Source organism: Caretta caretta, chromosome 4 (genome assembly GCF_965140235.1).
Source record: "Caretta caretta isolate rCarCar2 chromosome 4, rCarCar1.hap1, whole genome shotgun sequence".
Taxonomy (NCBI): Eukaryota; Metazoa; Chordata; order Testudines; family Cheloniidae; genus Caretta; species Caretta caretta.
Window position 1 is genome coordinate 134810637 of NC_134209.1, and position 26197 is coordinate 134836833.

At 41.1% G+C, this 26197-nt stretch overlaps 1 protein-coding gene across 1 annotated transcript in view; it reads left to right on the top strand.

Moving 5' to 3' along the window:
* The window catches only part of POLN (DNA polymerase nu), a 226331-nt gene that overhangs the window by 107790 nt on the left and 92344 nt on the right, over positions 1-26197 (top strand). Inside the window, exons 12-16 of the mRNA XM_075128232.1 lie at positions 4446-4529; positions 5455-5544; positions 16419-16475; positions 17300-17353; positions 17597-17662. Of these exons, the coding sequence (XP_074984333.1) occupies positions 4446-4529; positions 5455-5544; positions 16419-16475; positions 17300-17353; positions 17597-17662 (351 nt within the window). The remainder of the gene's footprint in view (positions 1-4445; positions 4530-5454; positions 5545-16418; positions 16476-17299; positions 17354-17596; positions 17663-26197) is intronic.

The window sequence follows — 26197 nt, forward strand, 5'->3', positions numbered from 1 at the left end:
AACTTCAGTTCTGCTTAGCTATACTTTCACCAATCATTTTCCTGAAATTTAACTAACCAATCCTAACATATTGTAACATGATTATTTAACCAATTATGTCCACCACCTTAATTAGTTTACACCCAGCAAAATTCATTATACAGCAGACAGGAACAATCACAGAACCAGACAGAGATTATACAGACAAACAATAGCAAAGTGGGAACTATAATGACAAAACAATACAGAAGTGAGGATTTCACATCCCAGCTATTGATAAGTGAGTTCTTGCCAGACAGGATGCTATCAAACTAAGTTTTCTTTTACATCTTTTAGGCACTTCCCTTTCTCTGGAGGTGATGGGCGCTATCAGCACAGGATTGTATTCCTAACAGCCCAATAGCACCTTATTTCAATGTGACTAGTTTGGAATGTGAGGAGGTGACTGGTCACTTCCCAGCTTATGGCTGCCTCTGTTGCTTAGCCAAAGGCCTTAGCCTAAGAACCGGGCCTCAGACTGTCACAGTAAGAGAAAGACCTTACACCGGCAGACAGTGATTTTGATTCTCTCTTTTATATCTCTCTAACTAGCCAAGTGATAAGAATACACCTAAATTCTTAGCGTACAGGCCTTTACAGACAGGCCTGAATATCTGTATCCTAACAGATGCTATCATAATAGAAAGAAATAATAACAATAAAGTTCTGGAAATCTTATCTACAGTAGAGTTGCTCCAAGATGGTTGCTTAGAGTCCTAAAACCAAGTATCACAGAAAAGTGGGTAACAGCCTTAGGAGCATTCTTTAGTTAGGCATTGAATTGAGTATAATTAAATGTCAAGATTAATCAGAATGACAAATTAAATAAAACTTTGGCTGATTTCTCTAGTTACCATTGCCTTCAAAAGACAGGTTTTGGCATTAGTTCTGCTGTCTATAAAAGAAATACATTGCTGCTGTTGTGAGGAAAAAGTTGTTATAGCTCCAGAAATCATTCTGCCCATGGTAAATTCTTTTTCTGCAATTTCTGGGAAATAGTTCTTCCACCATTTTGCTCTAATTCCCAAACTTAATTTGTTCACTTACAACCTTCTTAAAATATGGTTGTGAAGTGATTTGATGGAACATCAAACCCATGTTTCACCAGAGATAATTGTATCAGTTTAGGGAACTGTTTTCTTTTCCTTGGCCTTCCTTTGGAAGGCTGTGGCATAAATGGACATTCCGAGACCTCTAAAGATACATCTCATGCATACAGAGTACACATACCAATTGTATCCTGTTTGTCTCATTCACTCCAAAGTAGAAAGGTGTTAAGACCTCAAGGTTGCTGCAGGCAAGATGTTAAAAGATATGTGAAACCATATACCAAGGGACTCAGGACGACTTCTTCAAGGCTCCTGGTATCACTGTCAGAAGAAAGAGGCTAAGCCACATCTGAGGAAGATTGGCAAAGTAGATTTCCATTCCTCTGCAGCGGCATCCTTTGGTAGGAAGGTGCTGCTGGCTTGGTTCTCAAATAATTATTTAAATTATGAAGCATTTACTATATGGGAGGGGGAACTTTTATTCCTATTGTTCTACTGTTTAATAATAATTAAAATTCTGCTTTATCCTTTCCTCTCCTACTTCTGTGAATCACTGCTCTTTACTTTCCATATGTGGTGAACTAGTAGCTGAAGGCCCGTGCTGTCACACAGGTGTAATTCGTAAGTTGTATGTGTGGGGGAAAAAAGTAGCCGAAAGTGGCTGAAAACTTAAAAGATGGACACCGAATCACAGTGATGATTGAACCTGGTGATATTCTAAACAAAAGAAACTCGCCATGCTTGCAGCTGTTTCCAACAGAAATTCTAGGCTTCAGAGTGATGTTTGGGGTTACTGTATGTGCTGGTTGTATATGGATAGTTATGTTGATTTGGCTGAGTAACAGTTGGGCACGTGGATGAGGCAGTTGGCCAAGTAATCCACCATCTGTGCAGTCTCCCTCATACAATGAAATTATTGCATGCTAATTGGCTGTAGAGTTAGAATGGTGATTGGTTGAGTTACCTGTATATCACAATGGTTTGGGACTCTTGGAATGGCATAGATACATCCCTTACTATAGCTGTACACTGCACAAGTGTAATATGTAAAGTCAAAATGGCTGAGAACTTAAAAATTGCTTGGTAACAGACTGTGAAACCCAGTGATGATTGAACCTGGTGATATCTGAACAAAAAGTGCCCTCAACGATGCTTGACAAACAGTGACAATCCTAGAATCTTGTTATATGGATAAGGACAGAAGCTGTGCAGCAGAAACAAAAAATTATTTTCTGATAATTGTCTTTCTGTTTGCAGCTTTTCTCCTCATTCAACCCACCTGGATAGTCTAAATGACTGGAATACAAATTAGAATTTTTCTCCAAAGGGGGACTGTGATGGGATGATCCACTCACTGTCAAGAAGGCAGCATCTCCTGATTGTTCTGGGGAATAGCTCACCAGGTCAATGTCCCTTCCTGCAATTGCATGCCATCTCTCCACGGGTCTGCGGCCCCTCTCTAATCCCACTAGCTGCTGCAGCATCTTTGTGATTCAGCCTTCTGGCCAGGTCACTAAGTTGGTTCCCCTTGCAGGGTATCAAAGTCTTTCCCTGCTAGCAGTGCTAGGCAGTCTTCCCATTCACTACCTCGGTGCCACTTCCTCAGTGGCTAGCAGGGAAACCCCAGGCCCGCCCTCTACTCTGGTTTCCGGCTCAGTGACCCTCTAGCCAGCAGTCAAGGCCTGTTCCCTTCTAGACTTTATGGCATTTCCCTGAGCCCTGTCCTACCTTTCTGGTTTCCCTCCTCTGGGTTTGCCAGCCCAAATGCACCTCCCTTCTCTCAGGGAGTGACTGTAGACATTCCCAGCAGTGCTCCTCTGCTGCCAATTTCCTGTCTTTATTATCCCTGCCCAGCTCGTTTCCCCTCAGCTGGGCTTCCTCATTGGGTCAGGGGATTGCTTAGCCACCTGATTTCTCCTAGCTATGGCCTGTTGGGTTAAATAGCTCCCTTCTCAGTCTGCATTAACCCTTTCAAGGCAAATGTGGGGTGAACACCTCATCACAGAGACTTAAACATTTTTTTTTTTGGCCTTAAGGTTAGGCAATATAATTTAAAGTTGTTGTTTTAATGCTAGTAATTGGTGGTTGAAGAGTTTTTACAGCTTTGTAAGAACTTTCTGTGGCCTGAGTTGAAGGGTGGAGATTAGTCCTGAAGCCTTCAGAAACAACATAAAATCACCTCCAAAGTCCACAGGCATTACTCCCTTGTGATGAATCAGAAGAGAAAGTGATAATTTTGTTTCTGTTACCAGGTAAACTATTTTTCAGTTTGCTTCCATATTAGGGTTCATCCTGTTCTATAGAGATTAGCTTAAGACCTGCAGCATGAGATTCAATATCACTTACAATTTTTCATCAGTAATTATATCTCTGGATATTCTTATTATCCATATAAATATCCAGTCCCTTTTTGAATGTTGCTAATTTTTTGACATCAGCAATGTCCTGTGGCAATGAGTTCCACAGTCTTATTGCATAAAGTATGAAAAAAGTATTTTTATCAATTTTGAATTTTCTGCACTTTTAATTTAATAGAATGTCCCTTGTTCTTGTGTTGTGAGACAGAGAAGAGAAGTTCCTGATCTACCTTCTTTAAACTATTCATTATTTCATATACTTTTGTCTCATCCCCTCCCATTTGTCTTCTTTTTAGGTAAACAATTGCAGGTTTTTTTCAGTTTCTTCATATGAGAGTTTTTGCATGCCATTTATCATTCTTATTGCCCTTCTGTGAGCATGTTCCAATTCTGTAATATCTTTTTTGAGATGAGGTGGTAAGTGCTGCAACAGAGTATTGTGGATTCGGCCACACCATTGATTCATATAATAGAATTGTAATATTTTCTGTATTATTCTCCATCTTATTTCTTATGCATCCAAAAATCTTATTTGCTTTTTTGACTGCAACTGCTCATTCAGCAGAGGTCTTCACTGAGCAGTCCACATAATAATGCCTAGGTCCCTTTCCTGAGCTGATACAATTAATTTAGAAATTTGTAAAGTGCATGAGTAGTTTTAATTTTGCCCTCCAATTTGCATTCCTTTGCATTTATCAACACTGAACTTAACTTGCTATCATGTTGCCCATTCACCTAGATGGTGTAGATCTCTAACGTTCTTCACAGTCCTTTCTGGTCCTGACTAACCTAAATAACTTGGTCCACTGCAAAGTTTGCTAGTCACTACTTATTACTCAGCCCCTTTCCAAATCATTAATAAATTACGTTCTCAAACTAAACATAGCCAAAAATGGTGACACATACAGTGATCAAATTGCAAGTAAGTAAAAATAGTCCTGAATGCTTGTTAAATTAGACTGTAACTCTAAATAGAACAAAGTAGTGCAAGTGGAATAATTATGATGTACCAATTTTATAGTTGCGATTGAAAGAGCTTGAGCAGGAAGCCCATCGAGCTGCTGGACAACAATTCCTATTGACCAGCAGTAGTCAACTGAGAGAGGTACTGTTTAGATTGCTACCTTTCTTTAAATTATTAACACTATAAAATATTCATGGAGAGGGATTATAAAGCAGTAATGCTCACAACTTTGGAAATCTTGTCCTTATTGTACTAGTTATGTCATTTTATGATGATGATGGAGGATATGTCATCAGCTTTCTCACAAACATAGCATTGCCCCTTTTTGACTTGAGCAAAGTTTGGGGTCCTGGGGATGTTCCAACTGGAAGAAGAAATTGATGGAGACTGGTATTTTCTTTGATGAAGTCTTGTTTATTCTTACAAGGAATGTACAAAGTCCTGTGACTCTGAATGCAGAAGGAACCAAGAACAAAAGGAGCAATTTCTTAGCTTAAGTCCCTAAGCCTCATTAGCCAACACCAGATCAAAAGCTTTTTCACTAGCTTTTTCCAGCGTCACACCATGCTTCCAACCTCCAAACTGGCTTTCTTGTCTGTCCCTCTCTCTCTGTTCTTGTCTGTTCTCTGTTTCTGTGTGATCTGCCCTTCACACACAACCACACATCCCAAAAAAATATTTATCTGAAGTTCCTATGCAGGGTCACCACACACCATTTGTCTTAGATGGGTCATGTTAATTGAAGGGTGAGTTCATATCTGTCAATCTCAATGGGGTTTTAACTCAATCCATAAAAGGTTTCACCCAAGTCATAGCAATAGCAATATATTTGACTCATCTGTTTTAGGCATCTTTAAAATTAAAGATCTGTTTGATGTTGATAAATACAACAATTTTACAAATATCTAACAATTTTTACCCATTTTGTTCCCTCTTTGCTACAGAATGCTTTTTGTTTTCTATAGAGTTTAAGGCCAGATGCACAATAGTAATGCTCCATTATGTTTCAATTTCAATTTTCAAACGTTTTCATCACCTTGAAATATATATATTTTTGTTAATATAGGTATTGTTCGAAAAACTAAAGCTCCATATGCTGTGTGAGAAAGTTCCCAGAACTGAGATGCAGCATCTTCAATCCACTTCTGAAGTTGTGGTGAGAACTGAAAGGTTTTTTAAACATATACCTAGTTTAGAATTTGCTAGCATAACAAAACTCATAAATATTTATTTGTTGTTTTTTAAGTTTTAAACTTGATTCAAATTTTCGGTCCAGTTTACTTAGTTCAGAAATTGTCAAACTTTTTCATATGATGGAGAGAGATGTCTTATGGATGAACTTACTGCTATTCATGATCACATTACATCCCTGTGGCTTCTACAGCAATAATGTAAAGAAAATAATATTAAGAAAGTGTTTAGTGTATTTCTAGCTGTCTTTTGATGCAATTTAACATCTGGAAACCAGGAGGAGAGCTGGCATCCAGCTTTCCAAAAGGCAGCTTTCTGCTGACCACCAGTAAGTATTCTTGGGAGTTGCCTCTGGACATTGGGGTCCCTTGTCTTAGTTTAGTTCTATGGCTCTCATGTGCCTGGAACATTTGACTAACTGTATGCATGAAAGGCTGGGAAGGTGAGAAAAATTGATTGCATAACTTGGAAAAATGACATAGTAGAAAGACATTTAATGGAATGAAGTTGGAAAGGCAAAAATATAGACAGGCTTGGAAGGATTAGATTTTAATCAGTAAATGTTGGTAAACATCAATTTTACCAACCACACACAAACGAAAAGATATTTCCATTGATAATAGAAATTTACATCTAGGCAAAGTAAGAAAAATGCCTCTTGTGAACTTAGAGTTTGATATAAGGATATTTACTTTGTATATTTTGACATCTGATATTAACAATTTGTGTTGTAATAGTTATGAAGCTTTAACTTTTTGAATCTCAAAGTCTATTGTTATTAAACAATCCTGAGCTTCCCTTTTCTGATCTCTCCATAATTTCCTGCAACTGTGAAAATTTATGTTGATAAAAGAAAAATGCTTAAAAATAACCATAGATATTATCCGTTGAAACTATTAAAAAAAAATCAAATGATGGAGGCTCAGATAGAGCACACAGTGAGTGCAGTGCAAGAAAGAGAAAGTAAGAAAAGAAGAAACACAACTGTACACTATGCAGGAAAAATTACATCAAAATCTATTGTAGGAAGGATAAGAAAAAGTGAACTCAGGAACAGAAAAAAGGCATAGCAAAAGTGAGAAACAGTAAATTACATTTTACAATTATTAAGTAGAAAATTGATTGACAGTTTATTACAAATAAATATTGTACTTAAGAAACCATGCATACCTGTTTAATGCTTTCATTTTACAGGAGTATAACCTTGGGGGTCTGTTATTACATTGGTGGTTTTCATCCTTGTTATTTTCAGTAATAATAGTGAGAGTTTATAGGAATACAATTTATTTATTATTGCATCAGTAGACTTGTCATTTGCTTAAAAATTTTCCTTCACTTTCTGAATTGTCATAATCTCATTTTAGTTTTCTTGTGCCAAAAATTAAAAAGAATTTTTGTCCAATGTAGGTACTGTTTATCAATAATAAAAAGGCTAGTGAAGAACTCAGTTGCTCCTGATATTTGCAGGCTTAATATAGAAAAGATTCTGATTATAATTCTATTTAGCTACTACAAGGCTTTTCAGGGATAATGGAGTACTCTCTAGCTTTTTGGCTATAAAGTTCTTAAAATTCCCCAGAACCTTACCTTGGTATTGCCGGGAAGATACACCTAATGGCAGGTATTTTTTCGCCTGTAGAAGGGACTCTCTTGAACTTGGCAGTGGGCTGCCTAGGTATATTTTAACTTTCAGGATTCCTTCCTTGGTTTTTAAAAATATTTATTCACAGGCACAGGCACTGGAACAGACTACTAGGTAACAACACTCACAGGCACTCATGGAGGCAGTTCACTGGAGAGATTTTGGCACCAAAGTGCTCCCTATAGATCGATAGCTTGGAACTCTGCTAAAAGTCCAATGTTTTGCCTCCATTTGGTAGAAGCACCTCACTCTGCTGTCTCTGCCTGGTTTGTTGAGAGAACCATCAGACTCAGATCTTGGAGACAGTCTATTTCCTGCTTTTTCTGTCATCTCTCTTCACCCTTCCACCTCGGAGGACACAGACTGATCTACCTCAATGGTGGACCAGTTAGGAGTAGGTAAATGCAACTTGTCTGCCAGTGTCTTCCTCCAGCTGCAAGATACACCGGCTGAACTATTAGCACGGGCTATCTCATTAGTGGGTGCAGCAGCTTTTGTTGGTCCCTCTCTGGAGATGGCACAAACGTTCAGCCCTGCTAAGTGAACAGCTCTGTGGGATGACATTTGATGCCTGTGGCTGGAATAGGAATCACCCTTTTTTTTTATGTACAGCCTTCTTTACATGAGGCCTTTTCACTAGGGCTGTCAATTAATCACAGTTAACTCACACGATTAAGTAAAAAAAATTAATTGTGATTTAAAAAAAATTAATCACGATTAATCAGTTTTAATCGCAGTGTTAAACAATAGAATATCAATAGAAATTTAATAAATATTTTTGATGTTTTTCTACATTTTCAAATATATTGATTTCAATTACAACAGAATACAAAGAGTACAGTACTCACTTTGTATTTTTTTTATTACAGATATTTGCACTGTAAAAATGATAAACGAGAAATTGTATTTTTCAGTTCATGTCGTACAAGTACTGTACTGCAATCTCTTTATCATGAAAGTGTAACTTACAAATATAGATTTTTTGTTTCTTACATAACCGCACTCAAAAACAAAACAATGTAAAACTTGAGCCAGAAGTCCACTCAGTCCGACGTCTTGTTCAGCCAATTGCTAAGACAAACAAGTTTGTTTACATTTACGGGAGATAATGCTGCCCCGCTTCTTATTTACAATGTCGCCTGAAAGTGAGAACAGGCATCCACATGGCACTTTTGTAGCCAGTGTTGCAAGGTATTTATGTGCCAGATATGCTAAACATTCGTATGCCCCTTCATACTTTGACCACCGTTCCAGAGGACATGCTTCCATACTGATGATGGTCATTAAAAAAAATGCATTAATTAAATTTGTGACTGACTGAACTCCTTCGGGGAGAACTGTATGTCTCCTGCTCTTTTACCCGCATTCTGCCATATATTTCATGTTATAGCAGTCTCAAATGATGACTCAGCATATGTTGTTCATTTTAAGAACACTTTCACTGCAGATTTGACAAAATGCAAAGAAGGTACCAATGTGAGATTTCTAAAGATAGCTACAGCACTCAACCCAAGGTTTCAGAATCTGAAGTACCTTCCAAAATCTGAGAGGGATGAGGTGTGGACCATGCTTTCAGAAGTCTTAAAAGAGCAACATTTCAGTGTGGAAACTACAGAACCCAAACCACCAAAAAAGAAAATCCTCCTTCTACTGGTGGCATCTGACTCAGATGGTGAAAATGAATGTCTGTCAGTCCGCAGTGTTTTGGATTATTATCGAGCAGAACCCATCATCAGCACATCCTCTGAAATGGTAGTTGAAACATGAAGGGACATATGAATCTTTAGCGCTTCTTGCAACGCCAGCTACAACAGTTACATGTGAATGCCTATTCTCACTTTCAGGTGACGTTGTAAACAAGACACGGATAGCATTATCTCCTGCAAATGTGTAAACAAACTTGTTTGTCTTAGCAATTGGCTGAACAAGAAGTTGGACTGAGTGGACTTGTAGGTCTAAAGTTTTACATTGTTTTATTTTTTGATGCAGTTTTTATATACATAATTCTACATTTGTAAGTTCAACTTTAATGATAAAGAGATTTCACTACAGTACTTGTATTAGGTGAATTGAAAAATACTATTTATTTTGTTTTTTACAATGCAAATATTTATAATAAAAAATAAATATAAAGAGAAAACTGTACACTTTGTATTCTGTGTGGTAATTGAAATCAATATATTTGAAAATGTAGAAAGCATCCAAACATCTTTAAATGGTATTCTATTATTATTTCACTGTGCGATTAATTGTGATTAATTTTTTTAATCTTTTGACAGCCCTACTTTTTACCTGTTTCTTTGGCCTTTCGTCAGCTCCAAGAATCTTCTTCAACCTTTTTGTGGTATGATTATTGCCTCCTTCAAAGATGAGGTATCTGCATTTTTCACTACTTGTATGATCTCTCCATCGGATTTCAGTGCAGACAGAAGGTGATTTTGGGCTCACAGAGAGAGAGGTTCTTAAACAACATGAATTTGTGAACAATTAGGACAAGATTCTTTTATCCCATTCACAAGATTTGACACCTTGTGCCAGGCTCTGTTCACTCTCAGAGTGTCTTACTTCTCTTAGAGCAACAAACATCAAGCAGCTACTTCAGACCCTACTGAGATCCAACTACAACAATTTGGTAGGCCCTTGGTCTCCTAGGATTCAGATACAGTTTGACTCCTGTTTAGATATAGTTAAGTGAGTGATTATTTAAATGAGGCCTTTTCACCTGTTTCTTTTATCAGTGTGAGTTCACTTGACTTATTCAGTCCTTCAGTTCATGATATGGAGCAGATATAGAAACCTGACCAAAGGGAAATCTTTGTCTGAAATTCCTGAATTCAGGATCACTATGAAAGCCTGCCTGGCCAATTTGTGGGTGCACATGGGTACACTTTCCTGTTGGGAAAAATGGTTCCTCTCTAGAATACAAGAGGAGCACTGTGGATAACGGATAAGACATAAGATGCCTCGTGACCCCCGCAACTGCCCCTGCCACTCTGAGTTAGTTTCTCAGACCTGAAGAAGAGCTCTGTGTAAGCACAAAAGCTTGTATCCTTCACCAAAAGAAGTTGGTCCAATGAAAGATACTACCTTATCCACTTTGTCTCTCCGCTCTGAGTGACAGTTGCACGGCTGTAGCTTATGTAACAAAGTAGCACCCTCAACTGTCAGTTGAGAATGGAAGTCTTTTGGACTGACTTAATTGAGTGAAAAGTTGGAGTGCGGTACTTTCAGCTTTTCAATATATTCATGCGGAAACTCGACATTCAGAACGGTCTCCAAGGAAATGAGAACTGAACAACAATTTGCAGCAGTCTATATTCCAAGATAGGGGATACCACAGACAGAGTTTTCTGTATCAGTCAACAACAAAAATGTGGACTACTTCTGATTCAGTGGCTGGGAGACAAAGTCATGGAAAAACCTGTCTTCTGTGTCATAGGAACATAGGAATTATCATACTGGATTAGATGCATGGTTCATCTAGACCAGTATTCTGCCTCCAACAGTTGCCAGCACAGGATAGGGGAGGGATAGGATACAGAAGGACCTAGACAAATTGGAGGATTGGGCCAAAAGAAATCTGATGAGGTTCAATAAGGATAAGTGCAGGGTCCTGCACTTAGGACGGAAGAACCCAATGCACAGCTACAGACTAGGGACCGAATGGCTAGGCAGCAGTTCTGCGGAAAAGGACCTAGGGGTGACAGTGGACGAGAAGCTGGATATGAGTCAGCAGTGTGCCCTTGTTGCCAAGAAGGCCAATGGCATTTTGGGATGTATAAGTAGGGGCATAGCGAGCAGATTGAGGGACGTGATCATTCCCCTCTATTCGACATTGGTGAGGCCTCATCTGGAGTACTGTGTCCAGTTTTGGGCCCCACACTTCAAGAAGGATGTGGATAAATTGGAGAGAGTCCAGCGAAGGGCAACAAAAATGATTAGGGGTCTGGAACACATGAGTTATGAGGAGAGGCTGAGGGAGCTGGGATTGTTTAGCCTGCAGAAGAGAAGAATGAGGGGGGATTTGATAGCTGCTTTCAACTACCTGAAAGGGGGTTCCAAAGAGGATGGCTCTAGACTGTTCTCAATGGTAGCAGATAACAGAACGAGGAGTAATGGTCTCAAGTTGCAGTGGGGGAGGTTTAGATTGGATATTAGGAAAAACTTTTTCACTAAGAGGGTGGTGAAACACTGGAATGCGTTACCTAGGGAGGTGGTAGAATCTCCTTCCTTAGAGGTTTTTAAGGTCAGGCTTGACAAAGCCCTGGCTGGGATGATTTAACTGGGAATTGGTCCTGCTTCGAGCAGGGGGTTGGACTAGATGACCTTCTGGGGTCCCTTCCAACCCTGATATTCTATGATTCTATGATACGTAAGAGGAATGTGTGATAAACCTCACAATATGCAGGTATGAGGCAATCAGCCCCCCTGCAGGTGTAATCTAATCCATAATAGTTAGAAATGTGCGTAAACCCTAAAACATGAAGTTTCATCTCCTTTACTAACATACTCTTTTAGTTAGCATTAACTATAATAAATCTGGATGTTCTTGTCTGTATAAATGTCCCAGTTCCTCTTTGAATCTTGTTTAGTTCTTGCCCTCAGCAACAAGTCCTTGGTAATGAGTTCCACGGTCTACTTAAGTGGTGTGTGAGATACTATTTCCTTTGATTAATTTTGGATTTGCCACCTTTCAATTTCATTGGATATTTCTTTAGTCATATATTATAAGATATGGAGAACAGATTCTTCTTTGAGTGGTTGCACATGTGCATTCTGCTCTTGGTGTCTCTGTGCCCAGCGCACGGTCATAGGAAACTTTTTCCCTCATCAGTATCTCTTGGGTAGCTCAAGCACCCTCTGCTGCCGCACACCACTGCATGCAGGTATAAAGAGCAGAACCACCTCTGGTCCCCGATAGTTTTTTTTCTTACCGCCCGTAACAGTCATTGGAATGCCTGTCAATTGCTAGTGCAGTTTTCTCTCAACCTTTATGTACATAGTCTAGTTATCGTTAGTTGTTTCTGTCGTTAGTAAGTTTTAGTAGTTTAAACGTTTTGCTTTTATTGTTTTTCCCCATTTTGGGGTTCTGTTGCCAGTACCGAGTCGTGCCCTGATCACTAGGCTTCAAACCATGTGCTTTCTGTCAAAGCCTATGCCTGTGAGGAACCTGCACAACAGTTGTTTCAAGTGCCTGGGCAAGGCATATACGAAGGACTGATGCCAGATTTGACCAGAGGAAGATCTCCACCCCCACAAACTCTGTAAAGCAGGGGGAAAGGGAGTCGACTAGAGTGCAAGAGAGAACCAAGCATTCCTCCTCCAAATTAGTGCCTAAGACAGCACCACTAATTGACCGTAGTGCAAGAATGGGCACCGTTGAGTCCCGTTCCAGAAACTACACTGCCAACTTCAGCATCATCGCATCGACCAAATATGATCTCAGTGCCAACTATGCCGGAGTGTGATGTTCCCCTAAGGTATTATCTGGACCAGTGATCTCCTAGGTCACTCCAATCTTTGACTTTGGGAGCCAGCCTTACCCTGCTCTGGGAACCCCCACTCCTGGGCTGTTCACACAGAGCCTCTAGCATGTAAGCTGCTCCTCGGATTCTGCAACTGTATGACACTAGCCAATATCTCCGGTCCCAGACACAACCCTGGGAATCTCCGCCTTGCAGTGTCCAGTTATGCCTGTTGGATGCTGCAAGCTTATATGAGTTTGTCAGTTTAACAAAGAAATTGATATGGACCAGGCTTGTTATCCCAAGGGGAGTCTCTGACACACTTCAAACCAAACACACTGCTTCACGTAGAATGAACAAACAGATTTATTAACTACAAAGATAGATTTTAAGTGATTATAAGTCAAAACATAACAAGTAAGATTTGGTCAAATGAAATAAAAGCAAAACACATTCTAAGCTGATCTTAACACTTTCAGTACTCTTACAAACTTAGATGCTTCTCACCAGAGACTGGCTGGTTGCCCTTCAGCCAGGCTCTCCCCTTTCATCCACTAGCGTTTCAATCACTTGCTGTTGGTGGTGTCTGTAGATGTAGGTGGAAGAGGGAGGAAGAGCATGGCAAACATCTCTCCCTTTTATCACGTTCTTTCTTCCCTCTTGGCTTTGCCCCCTCCCCGTCAGAGTCAGGTGAGCATTACCTCATCGCAGTCCCAAACTGACCAAAGGAAGGGGGGTGACTCACTTGAGTCCAACAAATCCTTTTGTTGCTGCTGAGGCCAGCGTCCTTTATTTCTGTGAGGCTGGGCTGGGTTTGTCCCATACATGCCTTGATGAGGTGCTGTTAGAGAGTTTTTGCCTGGACTTATTTTAAGCCATGAAGACACATTTTCAGCCTCATAACTATATACATGAAATTACAACCTATAACATTACTGTAACAACAATTACTATAACAACAATGTTCAGTGCATCATAAGCCTTCTGAAGACACCTGACATGACAAACTTTTGCAAGGGATACCACACAATCATTTAAGAAGAATGAACATGGGGGTATGCTGGGTGTTTCCCCGAGGTACAGAGCGTCATACACAGGCATTCACAGCAGTGAAGAATTTACTCTGCTTCTTGATGCCAGACAATTCAGGAAGTTTTTGGAAAGTGTAGGGGACAATTTCCTGGTGCAAGTGCTGGAGGAACCAACTAGGGGCAGAGCTGCTCTTGACCTGCTGCTCACAAACAGGGAAGAATTAGTAGGAGAAGCAAAAGTGGATGGGAACCTGGGGGGCAGTGACCATGAGATGGTCAAGTTTAGGATCCTGACACAAGGAAGAAAGGAGAGCAGCAGAATATGGACCCTGGACTTAAGAATAGCAGACTTTGACAAACTCAGGGAACTGATGGGCAGGATCGCCTGGGAGAATAACATGAGGGGGGAAAGGAGTCCAGGAGAGCTGGCTGTATTTTAAAGAATCCTTATTGAGGTTACAGGGACAAACCATCCCGATGTGTAGAAAGAATAGTAAATATGGCAGGCGACCAGCTTGGTTTAACAGTGAAATCCTTGCTGATCTTAAACACAAAAAAGAAGCTTACAAGAAGTGAAGATTGGACAAATGATCAGGGAAGAGTATAAAAATATTGCTCGGGCATGCAGGAGTGAAATCAGGAAGGCCAAATCACACCTAGATGTTGCAGCTAGCAAGAGATGGTAAGAGTAACAAGAAAGGTTTCTTCGGGTATATTAGCAACAAGAAGAAAGTCAAGGAAAGTGTGGGCCCCTTACTGAATGAGGGAGGCAACCTAGTGACAGAGGATGTGGAAAAAGCTAATGTACTCAATGCTTTTTTTGCCTCTGTCTTCACGAACAAGGTCAGCTCCCAGACTACTGCACTGGGCAGCACAGCATGGGGAGGAGGCGACCAGCCCTCTGTGGAGAAAGAAGTGGTTCGGGAGTATTTAGAAAAGCTGGACGAGCACAAGTCCATGGGGCCGGATGTGCTGCATCCTGGAGTGCTAAAGGAGTTGGCGGATGTGATTCCAGAGCCATTGGCCATTATCTTTGAAAACTCATGGCGATCGGGAGAGGTCCTGGACCACTGGAAAAAGGCTAATGTGGTGCCCATCTTTAAAAAAGGGAAGAGGGAGGATCCGGGGAACTACAGGCCAGTCAGCCTCCCCTAAGTCCCTGGAAAAATCATGGAGCAGGTCCTCAAGGAATCAATTCTGAAGCACTTACATGGGAGGAAAGTGATCAGGAACAGTCAGCATGGATTCACCAAGGGAAGGTCATGCCTGACTAATCTAATCGCCTTCTATGATGAGATTACTGGTTTTGTGGATGAGGGGAAAGCGGTGGACGTGTTATACCTTGACTTTAGCAAAGCTTTTGACACAGTCTCCCACAGTATTCTTGCCAGGAAGTTAAAGAAGTATGGGCTGGATGAATGGACTATAAGGTGGATAGAAAGCTGGCTAGATTGTCGGGCTCAACGGGTAGCGATCAATGGCTCCATGTCTAGTTGGCAGCCAGTATCAAGTGGAGTGCCCCAAGGGTTGGTCCTGGGGCCGGTTTTGTTCAATATCTTCATAAATGATCTGGAGGATGGTGTGGATTGCTCCCTCAGCAAGTTTGCAGATGACACTAAACTGGGAGGAGAGGTAGATATGCTGGAGGGTAGGGATAGGATACAGAGGGCCCTAGACAAATTAGAGGATTGGGCCAAAAGAAATCTGATGAGGTTCAACAAGGACAAGTGCAGAGTCCTGCACTTAGGACGGAAGAATCCCATGAACCGCTACAGACTAGGGACCGAATGGCTTGGCAGCAGTTCTGCAGAAAAGGACCTAGGGGTTACAGTGGATGAGAAGCTGGATATGTGTCAACAGTGTGCCCTTGTTGCCAAGAAGGCCAATGGCATTTTGGGATGTATAAGTATGGGCATTGCCAGCAGATCGAGGGACGTGATCGTTCCCCTCTATTCGACATTGGTGAGGCCTCATCTGGAGTACTGTGTCCAGTTTTGGACCCCACACTACAAGAAGGATGTGGAAAAATTGAAAAACGTCCAGTTGAGGGCAACAAAAATGATTAGGGGACTGGAATACATGACTTATGGGAAGAGGCTGAGGGAACTGGGATTGTTTAGTCTGTGGAAGAGAAGAATGAGGGGGGATTTGATAGCTGCTTTCAACTACCTCAAAGGGGGTTCCAAAGAGGATGGATCTAGACTGTTCTCAGTGGTAGCAGATGGCAGAACAAGCAGTACTGGTCTCAAGTTGCAGTGGGGGAGGTTTAGGTTGGATATTAGGAAAAACTTTTTCACTGGGAGGGTGGTGAAGCACTGGAATGCTTTACCTAGGGAGCTGGTGGAATCTCCTTCCTTTGAAGTTTTTAAGGTCAGGCTTGACAAAGTCCTGGCTGGGATGATTTAGCTGGGAATTGGTCCTCCTTTGAGCAGGGGGTTGGACTAGATGACCTCCTGAGGTCCCTTCCAACCCTGATATTCTGTAAAAAGTCCCCTCCTGTCCCACTTCTCAGCTTCTAGAAATTCTGCTTGACCTTTAACACTACTGATGCTGCTCCTAACTACTAAAAGAGGTAGTATTCAGGTTTCAGCCATCTAGAAATCAGTCAGTATTCTAAATGCTAAATTAAGCTTGTTAACATAACAAAATTTAATTAAATAACTAGCACACTACTAAGTCAAATTCTTTATTTATTCTCCAGTTACATAAACTGCAAGATCTTCATCCATTGCCTAAGATAATTTTAGAATACCGACAGGTGAGTTCATTTTTCATAAAGAACATATTTGCATTGAAAGCAAGAATTAACTGAACAAAAATATAGCTTTACTACACCACTTGTCTGAGAATCTTTTGGCTAGCATATGATTTCACGTATTTCTTTAAATAATCTTCATGTTTCTGGAGCATTAGGTAAATTCTTAGTATGAGTTCAAAAATAGGTTTGGTTTGCACGACATTTTTTGCAGTTAACAGCTGAAGCCACATTTTTGGCTAAATATTTGTTGCACAAACAATTTTAGAAAACTTCACTAACAAAATTGGTTTGGTGATACAGTGCACTGCCAATGAGAAAATCTGGAACAAGAACAGAGCTCGAGATTGTAAGGGGCTACATCAGTGGACTTTTTGATATGTTGCTATTTCTTATTTTTACAATAGTCTGCTGACAGTCCATCACAACATTAGTTTAGTATGCCCATTTCATTTAACAGTTGGGTTTTCAATGGATGTGTTTCCAGAGTAAAACTAAAAAATCAGTCTTTGGCTTTCTTGTGTCATCCTTTGTTTCTGCATCTCTGAGCGACAAACTCTAAAACTTTCACACTGCAACATCTGCATAGCCAAATATTTAGACTAGAGCCAAATATTCAACACCATTAAAGTCAGTGTATTGAACCATTATTGAATATGTCTGTCATCCTTTCTATTGAAAATGTTTTGCGGTATCTACACATTTTCTATAGTTGTCAATGGGTTGAAGAGTATGAGTTTCCACTTGAAAACCTCTTACAATTTACATAACTATATATATATATAGAGAGAGAGAGAGAGAGGTACTAAACTCTTTTTCTAATTTAGGTTCACAAGATAAAGTCAACCTATGTGGATGGAGTACTTTCATGCATGAAAAAGGTAAGAATGTAAAAAAGCTCCCCCTGTAAATTTGAGTATTCTATATAAGATGCTTTGAAATAATTCTGAAGTTTTTTAAAATTATAACATTTTTATTAAAAATATAATCCTTGTTTCTATTTATATGGAAATATTGATAACATAGTATATATAAGCTTTAGAGTAAAATTTCATTTTCACATATTGACTTCTGCAACAATTTACAACATGCTTTTATATTTGGATTTTTTTTTACTTCTAAAGGGATTTATTTCATCTACATGGAATCAGACAGGAACTGTGACTGGCAGACTTTCAGCCAAGCATCCTGTAAGTGAGTGTTTTAGAAGCCTTCTTCATTCAAAGAAAGTGTGGTGAAAATGCATTTCATTGTCAGCCATGTCCAATAGAGGGCTCCGGGTTAGCTAAATGGAAATATACACTCCCTTTACATAATTTTGCTTCATGCTCTTTAATATGCATGAAAAATTCCAAACTAGTATTCCTTTGGCTATCAGAGGGATCAAAGAACTAGTAATTTCAATATTGTATGTAGATGGGAGAGAGGAACAAAATATATAGTTAAGTTGGTATTGCACTTTAGACAGAGATTACATTAAATAATATTGACAACTACTTTTAGAACAGAGTATAATATTCATTGCTTAGCATTTAGGTTACCTAAAAGAGACAGGGATATTACAAATCGTCAGTTCTGAGCCATGTAGCCTCTGGTTCCTGATATTGTTAGAGCAATTAGTGAAAACTTTTGACCTGAGGTACAACCATTGTGCTCTGCAAGGACAGCAAATCACACCCACACTTTGTAACATAACCCTTCATGCCTTTAAACCCAATACATAAGATGATACTTTTTCTTTGAATTTCTGTCTCATTACCTTTGTTTCATTTCAGTGTCTGTATATTTATTCTATTTATTTTTTCTTTTATTTTTAATTTTCTACCTTAATTCTTTACTTCTTGTAGCTAGAGCTGTAATGAGTGCCAGATCACACCCATTATATAAACTCCTGTTTTCAGTTGCTCCTAATTTTCCAAAACTTTCATCTTTTTGGATTGAAATTCTGAGGCCTGGTCTCTGCTTCAGGGTGACTTTTTTATTTAAAAGGCTTAAGTAAAACTCATGTGCCATTTGTTTAGATTGCAGAGAGTGACTGAATTTGACTTTTGAGTCTGACATGTATTTGGTTTGTGACATTGGTCAAGTTACATAATTTCCCTTTTCCATTTGTGAAATGGCAGTATTAAGGGGAGTTGGGATCTTTCTACTGAATAGGTCAGCCTGCCGTTGAGCTAGTATCTGCATCCTTCTGGGGCTTGCACGTCTTAGGTCATGTCAACTTCACTGGGTCAAAAAATGATAAACCAAAAAATAAATATGTATCAGATCTTATCAGTATGAATGTTTAAAATTAATGACATTTTGCTATTTCTGACATTGTAGTGTACATGTACAGTAAAAAGGAGAAAAGGCTAAACCTGGTTAAATGTATTTAAAATAATGTGCCACAATTATTGCTAATAGTTTTGGGGAATGTAAAGATTAAAGAATGAGGGAACTAAAGCAGAAACCTAAAGAGAGATCAGTGCTTAACACATATATTTAAGATGTGCTAATTGTTCTTACCTTTCTTATGTTAATGCAAGTGGGTCTATATTTCATTTTACATTGAAACATAACTGGTTTGCTAACCTAATTCTGGATATCTTGAATTACTAAATCATATTAAATGTGATTACTTCTTATGACATTGATGGGACCCCATAACTACCTAGATAGACAGAAACTTTCAAGAAGCATTTATACAAAACAAATACCTTAGTTCTAATAGTACTGAAATGTCTTTTAATAAATAAAACTAATTTGATTTCTGTTCATGCCTTTTTTGAGGCAGGGAAACATGTTTGCTTATAAGTGCACTGTGTATATGAAGTTTTTAAAATGTTTCAGTATGACTTCTCTGACATTACAAAGTATCTTGTGCATGTTTCTTGCACAAGATTGTATTTTTAGACATTTTCATTGTCAGCATTAGGTAACATGCCATATAAATTGGCTGTGGGTATGTGGCAAACAGAAGAAGGTTATGCATTTTTAACCTGAGCTCTTCAAAGTGTATAAATGGAGGGACAGGAGGAGAAAATAGTGTTTTTACACTCCAGCATTCAAAATTATCGTCATTTTACATTATTTACATTATACTTTTCATGATTTTGGTTTATAAATGTTTGTGAAAAAGCACTTATGTCTGACATACTACAGTCCGACAAATGAACTAGCAGAATGCTAAAAGGTTGATGATTATTCTGTCTGTAACGCAGTATAGTTCAACTAAACATAACATTTTTCTTTTGTATTTCACAGTAAACTGATACTTGCGTCGTAGTATGTATTAACACTATGACCAGAATTTCCAGAAGTGGGGCCAGAATTTAAAAAACACTCTGCTGCCCTGTAGGCACCTAAATAACAGTCAGCACTCTTCAACTCTTATTGAAAATATTGAAATTATGGTCCCAGTTGTTGGTGCTGAGCACTTTTGAAAATCTAGCCAAATATCTTCCCTCCTGTTTCAAATAAACAAAACAAAATTTTTCTTATAGTTTTCATAAATATACAACTAAATATTTTTGCAATGATCGTCAGCTTCTGTTTTCACTATTATGCAAAAATATTGAAGGGACAACTATACAGGGTCTAATTTTGACCAGGATCTCACAATGTGCTCCCTTCTGTGAGGTTAGTCTTACTGCACTACCACCATGTTCTTATCAGCTGCGCAAATTGCACCATTACTTATACTGGCAAACTGTGCATTTAAAGAAGGTTGAGTTTTAAAAATCTGATCCATTTGTGTTTTCTGTGTGAAGAGTATAAGGCATAAAAGAAACTGATGGGCATTTTGTGTCTCATGTTCACATCTCCCATCATGAGCATGCTTGAGATCATCACAAGACATTAGTCAGGACTTCATGGCAGCTTTAATACTTCAACAAGGAACAGAGATATAGTCCTTTGTTTTTCAGGCCAAGTCTAGCAGTCCCCCCAAAAAATCCCCAAACCCCAACACCCCACTAAAAAAGTAAGGAGTAACAATTTAATGAAGAATTTACTTGCCTGCATTGTCTCTTCCTACGGTTTGTGGTTGGTCAGACACACTACCAGTTCGTGGTGGTCCCATTTGGCCTAGTGACAGCACCAAGAGTGTTTACAAAGTTCATGGCAGTAGTCGCAACCTCCCTCAGATGTCAAGGTATCCAGATCTATCCCTAACTCAGCGACTGGCTCATCAAGGGCCGCTTCAAAGAGCAGGTGCAGCTCAGTGTCACAATGTTGCGAGTCACTTGTCAAGCTCTGGGCCTGCTGATGAACAAAAATCAACATTGGTCCCTGTTCAGAGGATAGAGTTCATAAGAGCCGTCCTTGACTCCACACAGGCCAGAGCATTTTTACCACAGGCCAGGGTCAGGGCAATATCAGATCTGATCCAAGTCACCGCACACTTGCTCACCACAGCTCAGGTCTGCCTCAGACTCCTAGGACTCATGGCTGCATGCACCTATGTCGTCCGGCATGCAAGGCTGCAGCTAAGGCCCCTTCAAATGTGGCTGTCATCGATCTATTCCCCAGCCAGACACCCTTTGGACAGGCTCTTCACGATCCTGCCCCAGGTACTCACCTCCCTTCAATGGTGGTCCAAACCGGATCCAGTGTTGGAAGATGTTCCATTTGCAACTCCTCGACCCACAGTTTCTCTGGTGTCAGATGAGTCTGACCTCAGTTGGGGTGTGCACCTCGGAGCTCCCAAGATTTAGGGCCTATGGTTGCAAGAGTTGTCGCTTCACAGAAATGTCAGAGAGCTCAAGGCCATCCACCTGGCTTGCGAGGTATTCCTTCCCTATCTGTCTGGTCGCGTGATTCAGGTGCTGACAGACAACATGGCCTCCATGTTCTATGTCAGCAGACGGGGGAACCCACCCATCAGCCCTTTGTCAGGAAGCCCTTTGCCTGTGGGACTTCTGCATCCAGTATGCGATCTACCTGGAAACCTCCCGCCTCCCCGGTGTTTGGAAGACACTGGCGGATTACCTCAGCACGTCCTTCTTTCACCACAAGTGGTCATCAGGATGCTCTTCTAGAGGTGGGGAGCTCCCCAAGTGGGCCTGTTCGCTACCAGGCAGAACAGAAAATGCCACCAGTTTCACTCTCTGCAAGGCCTTGACAGTGGCCCACTATCCAATGCCTTTCTCCTGTCGTGGTCGGGCACTCTGATGTATGCCTTCCTGCCAATCCCTTTGATCAGCAGGGTCCTTTCCAAGGTCAAGAAGGATAAAGCTCGGGTCATTAGGATCGCCCCGGCCTGACCTCATCAGCATTGGTTCAGCACGCTCGTGGACTTGACCGTAGCAACACTATGGCCTCTTCTCAACCGTCCAGACTTGCTCTCTCAGGATCACGGGCAGTTGCTGCACCCGAATCTCACCCCTCTCCATTTCACGGCATGGATGCTGGGCAGCTGAACTCTGAGAAGCAGGCCTGCTCCAGTCAAGTCCAGCAGGTTCTTCTGGAAAGCAGAAAGCCCTCCACTAGGGCTACCTACCTCGTAAAGTGGAAGCGCTTCTCCTGCTGGGCGTCAGAGCGGAACATCTTTCCAGTCAGCATGTCTCTGCAGTCCATCCTGGATTACCTCCTGCATTTAAAGCATCAAGACCTTACCTTTTCATTGATCAAAGTGCACTTGACGGCCATATTGGCCTTCCACCCTGACGTCCACGGTAGATTGGTATTCTCACATAAGAGGATGATCAGGCTCCTGAAGGGCCTCGAGAGACTGTTTCCTCCAGTCCAGGATCCAGTTCCCCAATGGGATCTCTACCTGGTCCTTTCCAGGCTCACCGGTCCTCCTTTTGAGCCTTGGGCCTCTTGCGCCCTCTCTCGCACCTGTTATGGAAGGTCGCATTCCTTGTAGCGATTACCTCGGTGAGGCAAGACTCTGAGATTAAGGCTCTTACATTGGAGCCCCTGTACACGGTGTTCTACAAGGATAAAGTCCAACGGCGTCCCCATCTTGCTTTCCTGCCAAAGGTGGTGTTGCACTTCCATGTCAACCAGGACATCTTCCTCCCAATTTTCTGTCCAAAGCCCCATGCGTCCAACAAGGAAAGGCGTCTACACACCCTAGGCATCCAGCGTGCCCTGGCTTTCTACCTTGCGCGTACTAAGCCCTTCCGCAGATTGACTCAACACTTTGTTGCAATGGCTGACAGAATGAAGGGCCTCCCAGTGTTGGCTCAGAGGATTTCATCCTGGATCATTACCTGCATCCGTACCTATTATGAATTGGCATGGCTGGTGCCTCCACCATTAATAACTGCTCACTCCATGAGGGCTCATGCATCATTGGCCTCATTTCTGGCCCATATCCCCATTCAGGACATCTGTAGAGCTGCGACATCGTCGTCGGTGCACACCTTCACAACGCATTATGCTATCATCCAGCAAGCCAGGGATGATGCTGGATTTGGCAGAGCTGTGTTGCGATCGACTTGTCTGTGAACTCCTACCTGCCTCTGAAGGTACTGCTTGGGAGTCACCTACAATGGAATGGACATGAGCAAGCATTCATAACTGTTGTTCTTTGAGATGTTGCTTATATCCATTCCATGACCCACCTTCCTTCCCCTCTGTTGGAGTTCCAGAAGAAGGAACTGAGGGAAGGAGGGGGCCGGCAGCACCTCTTATACCAGCGCATATACGCACCACTCCAGAGAGCACCAGAGGCAGTCCCCTATGGATACAACTGAGGGAAAAACTTCAGGCGAGCACACACCCCTACAATGGAATGGACATGAGCAACACATCTCGAAGAACAATAGTCATGAAAGGTGAGAAACTGTTTTTTCTTTTGTGTTACAGTAAGCTGAGCTGCTCTATGATTCTTGCCCAGTGAATTGTGAGATAACTTGTCTGTCCCTCTGGACACATGGGATGGAATTTTGGGAAGGCATTGGAAGACTATCAGCACTCAGATGATTTAGTCTGCATCCTGAGTGCATGGCAGGTTACTCTCCAGAGTGAAAGTGGAAACAATGCTAATCCACACCCCACCTGTGCCAGCTAACCCATTTAAAAATCACCACTTAACTTGGGTGAGAGGCTTTTGTGTGTGGATGGGAGAAGGAGTTAGGGACAGCACCCAAGTAAGAGCCAGAAATATCCCCTGTGTAATATGGTTGATATTCAGGCAGTGAAGAAATTTTAATGGGGCCATTGAGCCCAAAGATGGCATTTGCATGGCTAAACTCTGTCACTGAATTCACTCAGAGAGTAGAGATGTAATCCATCATGCTGACAATTATTTCCTTCCAAACGTCCATAAACACTGGTCTGGGAAATCAGAAGGAGAGATCTGTCCTTCTGTGGGGAAGGATCACAGACTTTAAAGCATAATATTAGTGAGTATCCATAATTCCTCATATAGTGCTAATACATACATTTCACAATGATATTAATCACCAATGTGTCACCAGTTCACATATGATACCTTATGTGACCCATTTTAGATACAGATTATGACAATAATGAGTTAGCATACACTGGGCTGGTCAAGCCAGCTGAAACTCAGAGCTACATACTAGGAAGTCCCTTGCCATCTGGCAGTGAGATACTCTTAAGGTTACACCTCCTCTCTTACAAAACTGGAGGAGGGTTAGCCACTGGCTGACCTGGAGGCAGCAGGTCAGAATCATCTTTCCTAGACAGGGCATCGGCCACCATGTTTTCTTTCCCCTTTATATGGCAAATCCCGTTTTGTCCCCTTTGTCTGCTCATAGTATCCAAGACATCATATAAGAATAGCCATACTGGGTCAGACCAATGGTCCATGTAGCCCAGTGCCAGATGACAGACATAATATCAGTGTCCCCGTAATTTCACCTACAGTGTTGTTCCAAACATTTCACAGTGAAATCAATGAGCAAACTATATATTACATGTCACCTTCTAAATAAATACGACACCAGGATGTGAGGTGTAGTGAGTATGTCAGTATTGATAAGAGTGGCCAAATACAGTGTTGTTGTAGGCATGTCCCAGGATATTAGAGAGACAAGGTGGGCAAGGTAACATCTTTTATTCGACCAGCTTCAGTTGGTGAGAGAGACAAACTTTGGAGCTACACAGAGCTCTTCCTTAGGTTTGGGAAAGGTACTCAGAGTATCAAAGCTAAATACAAGGTAGAGCAGATAGTTTAGCATAAGTATTAGTTAACACACATTCTGAGGGACCATTCAAGGTGATGTGGCCCATTAACATTCTTGTAGTTATAGGACAAAAAGGGGGGTTAAGGGTTACAGATTGTTGTAATAAGCCATAAATCCAGTGTCTTTATTAAGACCATGATTTTTAGTGTCTAGCAAGGTTATGAATTCAAGCTCCAGACTCATCCTTTGAAAGTGTTGTGCAGGTTTCCTTTGAGGATGAGGACTGATAGGTCAGATATAGAGTGATCGCTTTGTGAAAAGTGTTCACCCACAGGTGATATGGTGTTTTTGTCTTTTATCATTTTCCTGTGTGAGTTCATTTGAGAGCATAGTGGTTGTCTGGTTTCACCCTTATAGTTGTTTGTTGGGGCATTTAGTCACTGAGTGAGGTACACCACGTGTTATGATAAGCAAGTGTAGGACCCATGAATCTTAAAAGATGTGGTGGGGGGGGGGGCATTGATCGTTGTAGCCGGGGCCAGAGTTACACCTTATGAACCCCAAGGCACAGCATCTGCAGCACCGCTGCTTCCCGCCTATGGCTGACCTTCGTGTTGCACACAGTTTTAGAGAGGTAAGGTACCCCTAGAATGCCGGCGCCCCAACACACATGCCTACTGTGCCTAATTGGAAATCTAGCCCTTGTTGTAGAAGTTTTGTGTTTGTTGTTTCTAGCAGGATCTGGTGCTGCTTTGAGTTGGTGTGTCCTGGTCTGTGGGGAACTTGCTTCTGATGATGAGGTAGGAGTAGTTGGGTAGTTTGAAGGCCAGAAGAGGGGGTTCAGGAAAGATTTTTTTTTCAGGATGGGGTCCCCATCGAGTATGGGTTGTAGCTGTTTGATGATACACTGTATGGGTTCAAGTGTGGGGTGGTAGGTGACAATTAAGGGTGTGTGGTTGGAGTGGGTTTTATTTCTATATTGAAGCAGGTTCTCTTGGGGTATTTGGGTGGTCCGTTCCATGATGCAATCTACTTCTCTGGTGGAGTGTCCTTGTTTGGTGATGGTGATTTCGAGTGTGTTAAGGTGTATATCCCAGACTTTCTCCTCAGGGCATATTCTGTGGTATCTGAGTGCCTGGCTAAAGATAACAGATTTCTTTGTTTGTTTTGGGGTAGTTACTAGATCTATGAAGGTAGATGTGGTGATCCATGGGTTTCTTGTACATAGTTGTCTGTAGGATTCCATAGTGAAGTAAGAGCAAAGAGCAAAAAGAATGATAAAAGGTTTAGAGAACATGGCCCCTGAGGACAGGTTAAAAACCTGGGCATGTTTAGTCTTGAGAAGAGTGAAGTGGGGACCTGATCAGTCTTCAAATATGTTTAGGACCATTATAAAGAGAACAGTGATTAGTTGTTCTTTGTGTCCACTGAAGATAGGACAAGAAGTAATTGGCTTGATCTTCAGCAAGAGAGATTTTTCTATCTATAAGAAATAGGCTACCAAGGGCAAACACTCATCGGGGATGGTCGAGGTATACTTGGCCCTGTTTCACTGTGAGGCGGGAGATGGACTAGGTCCCTCTCAAGGTCCCTTTTCAAGCCCTACATTTCTGTGATTTTGTGACTTACAGTAACTTTCCA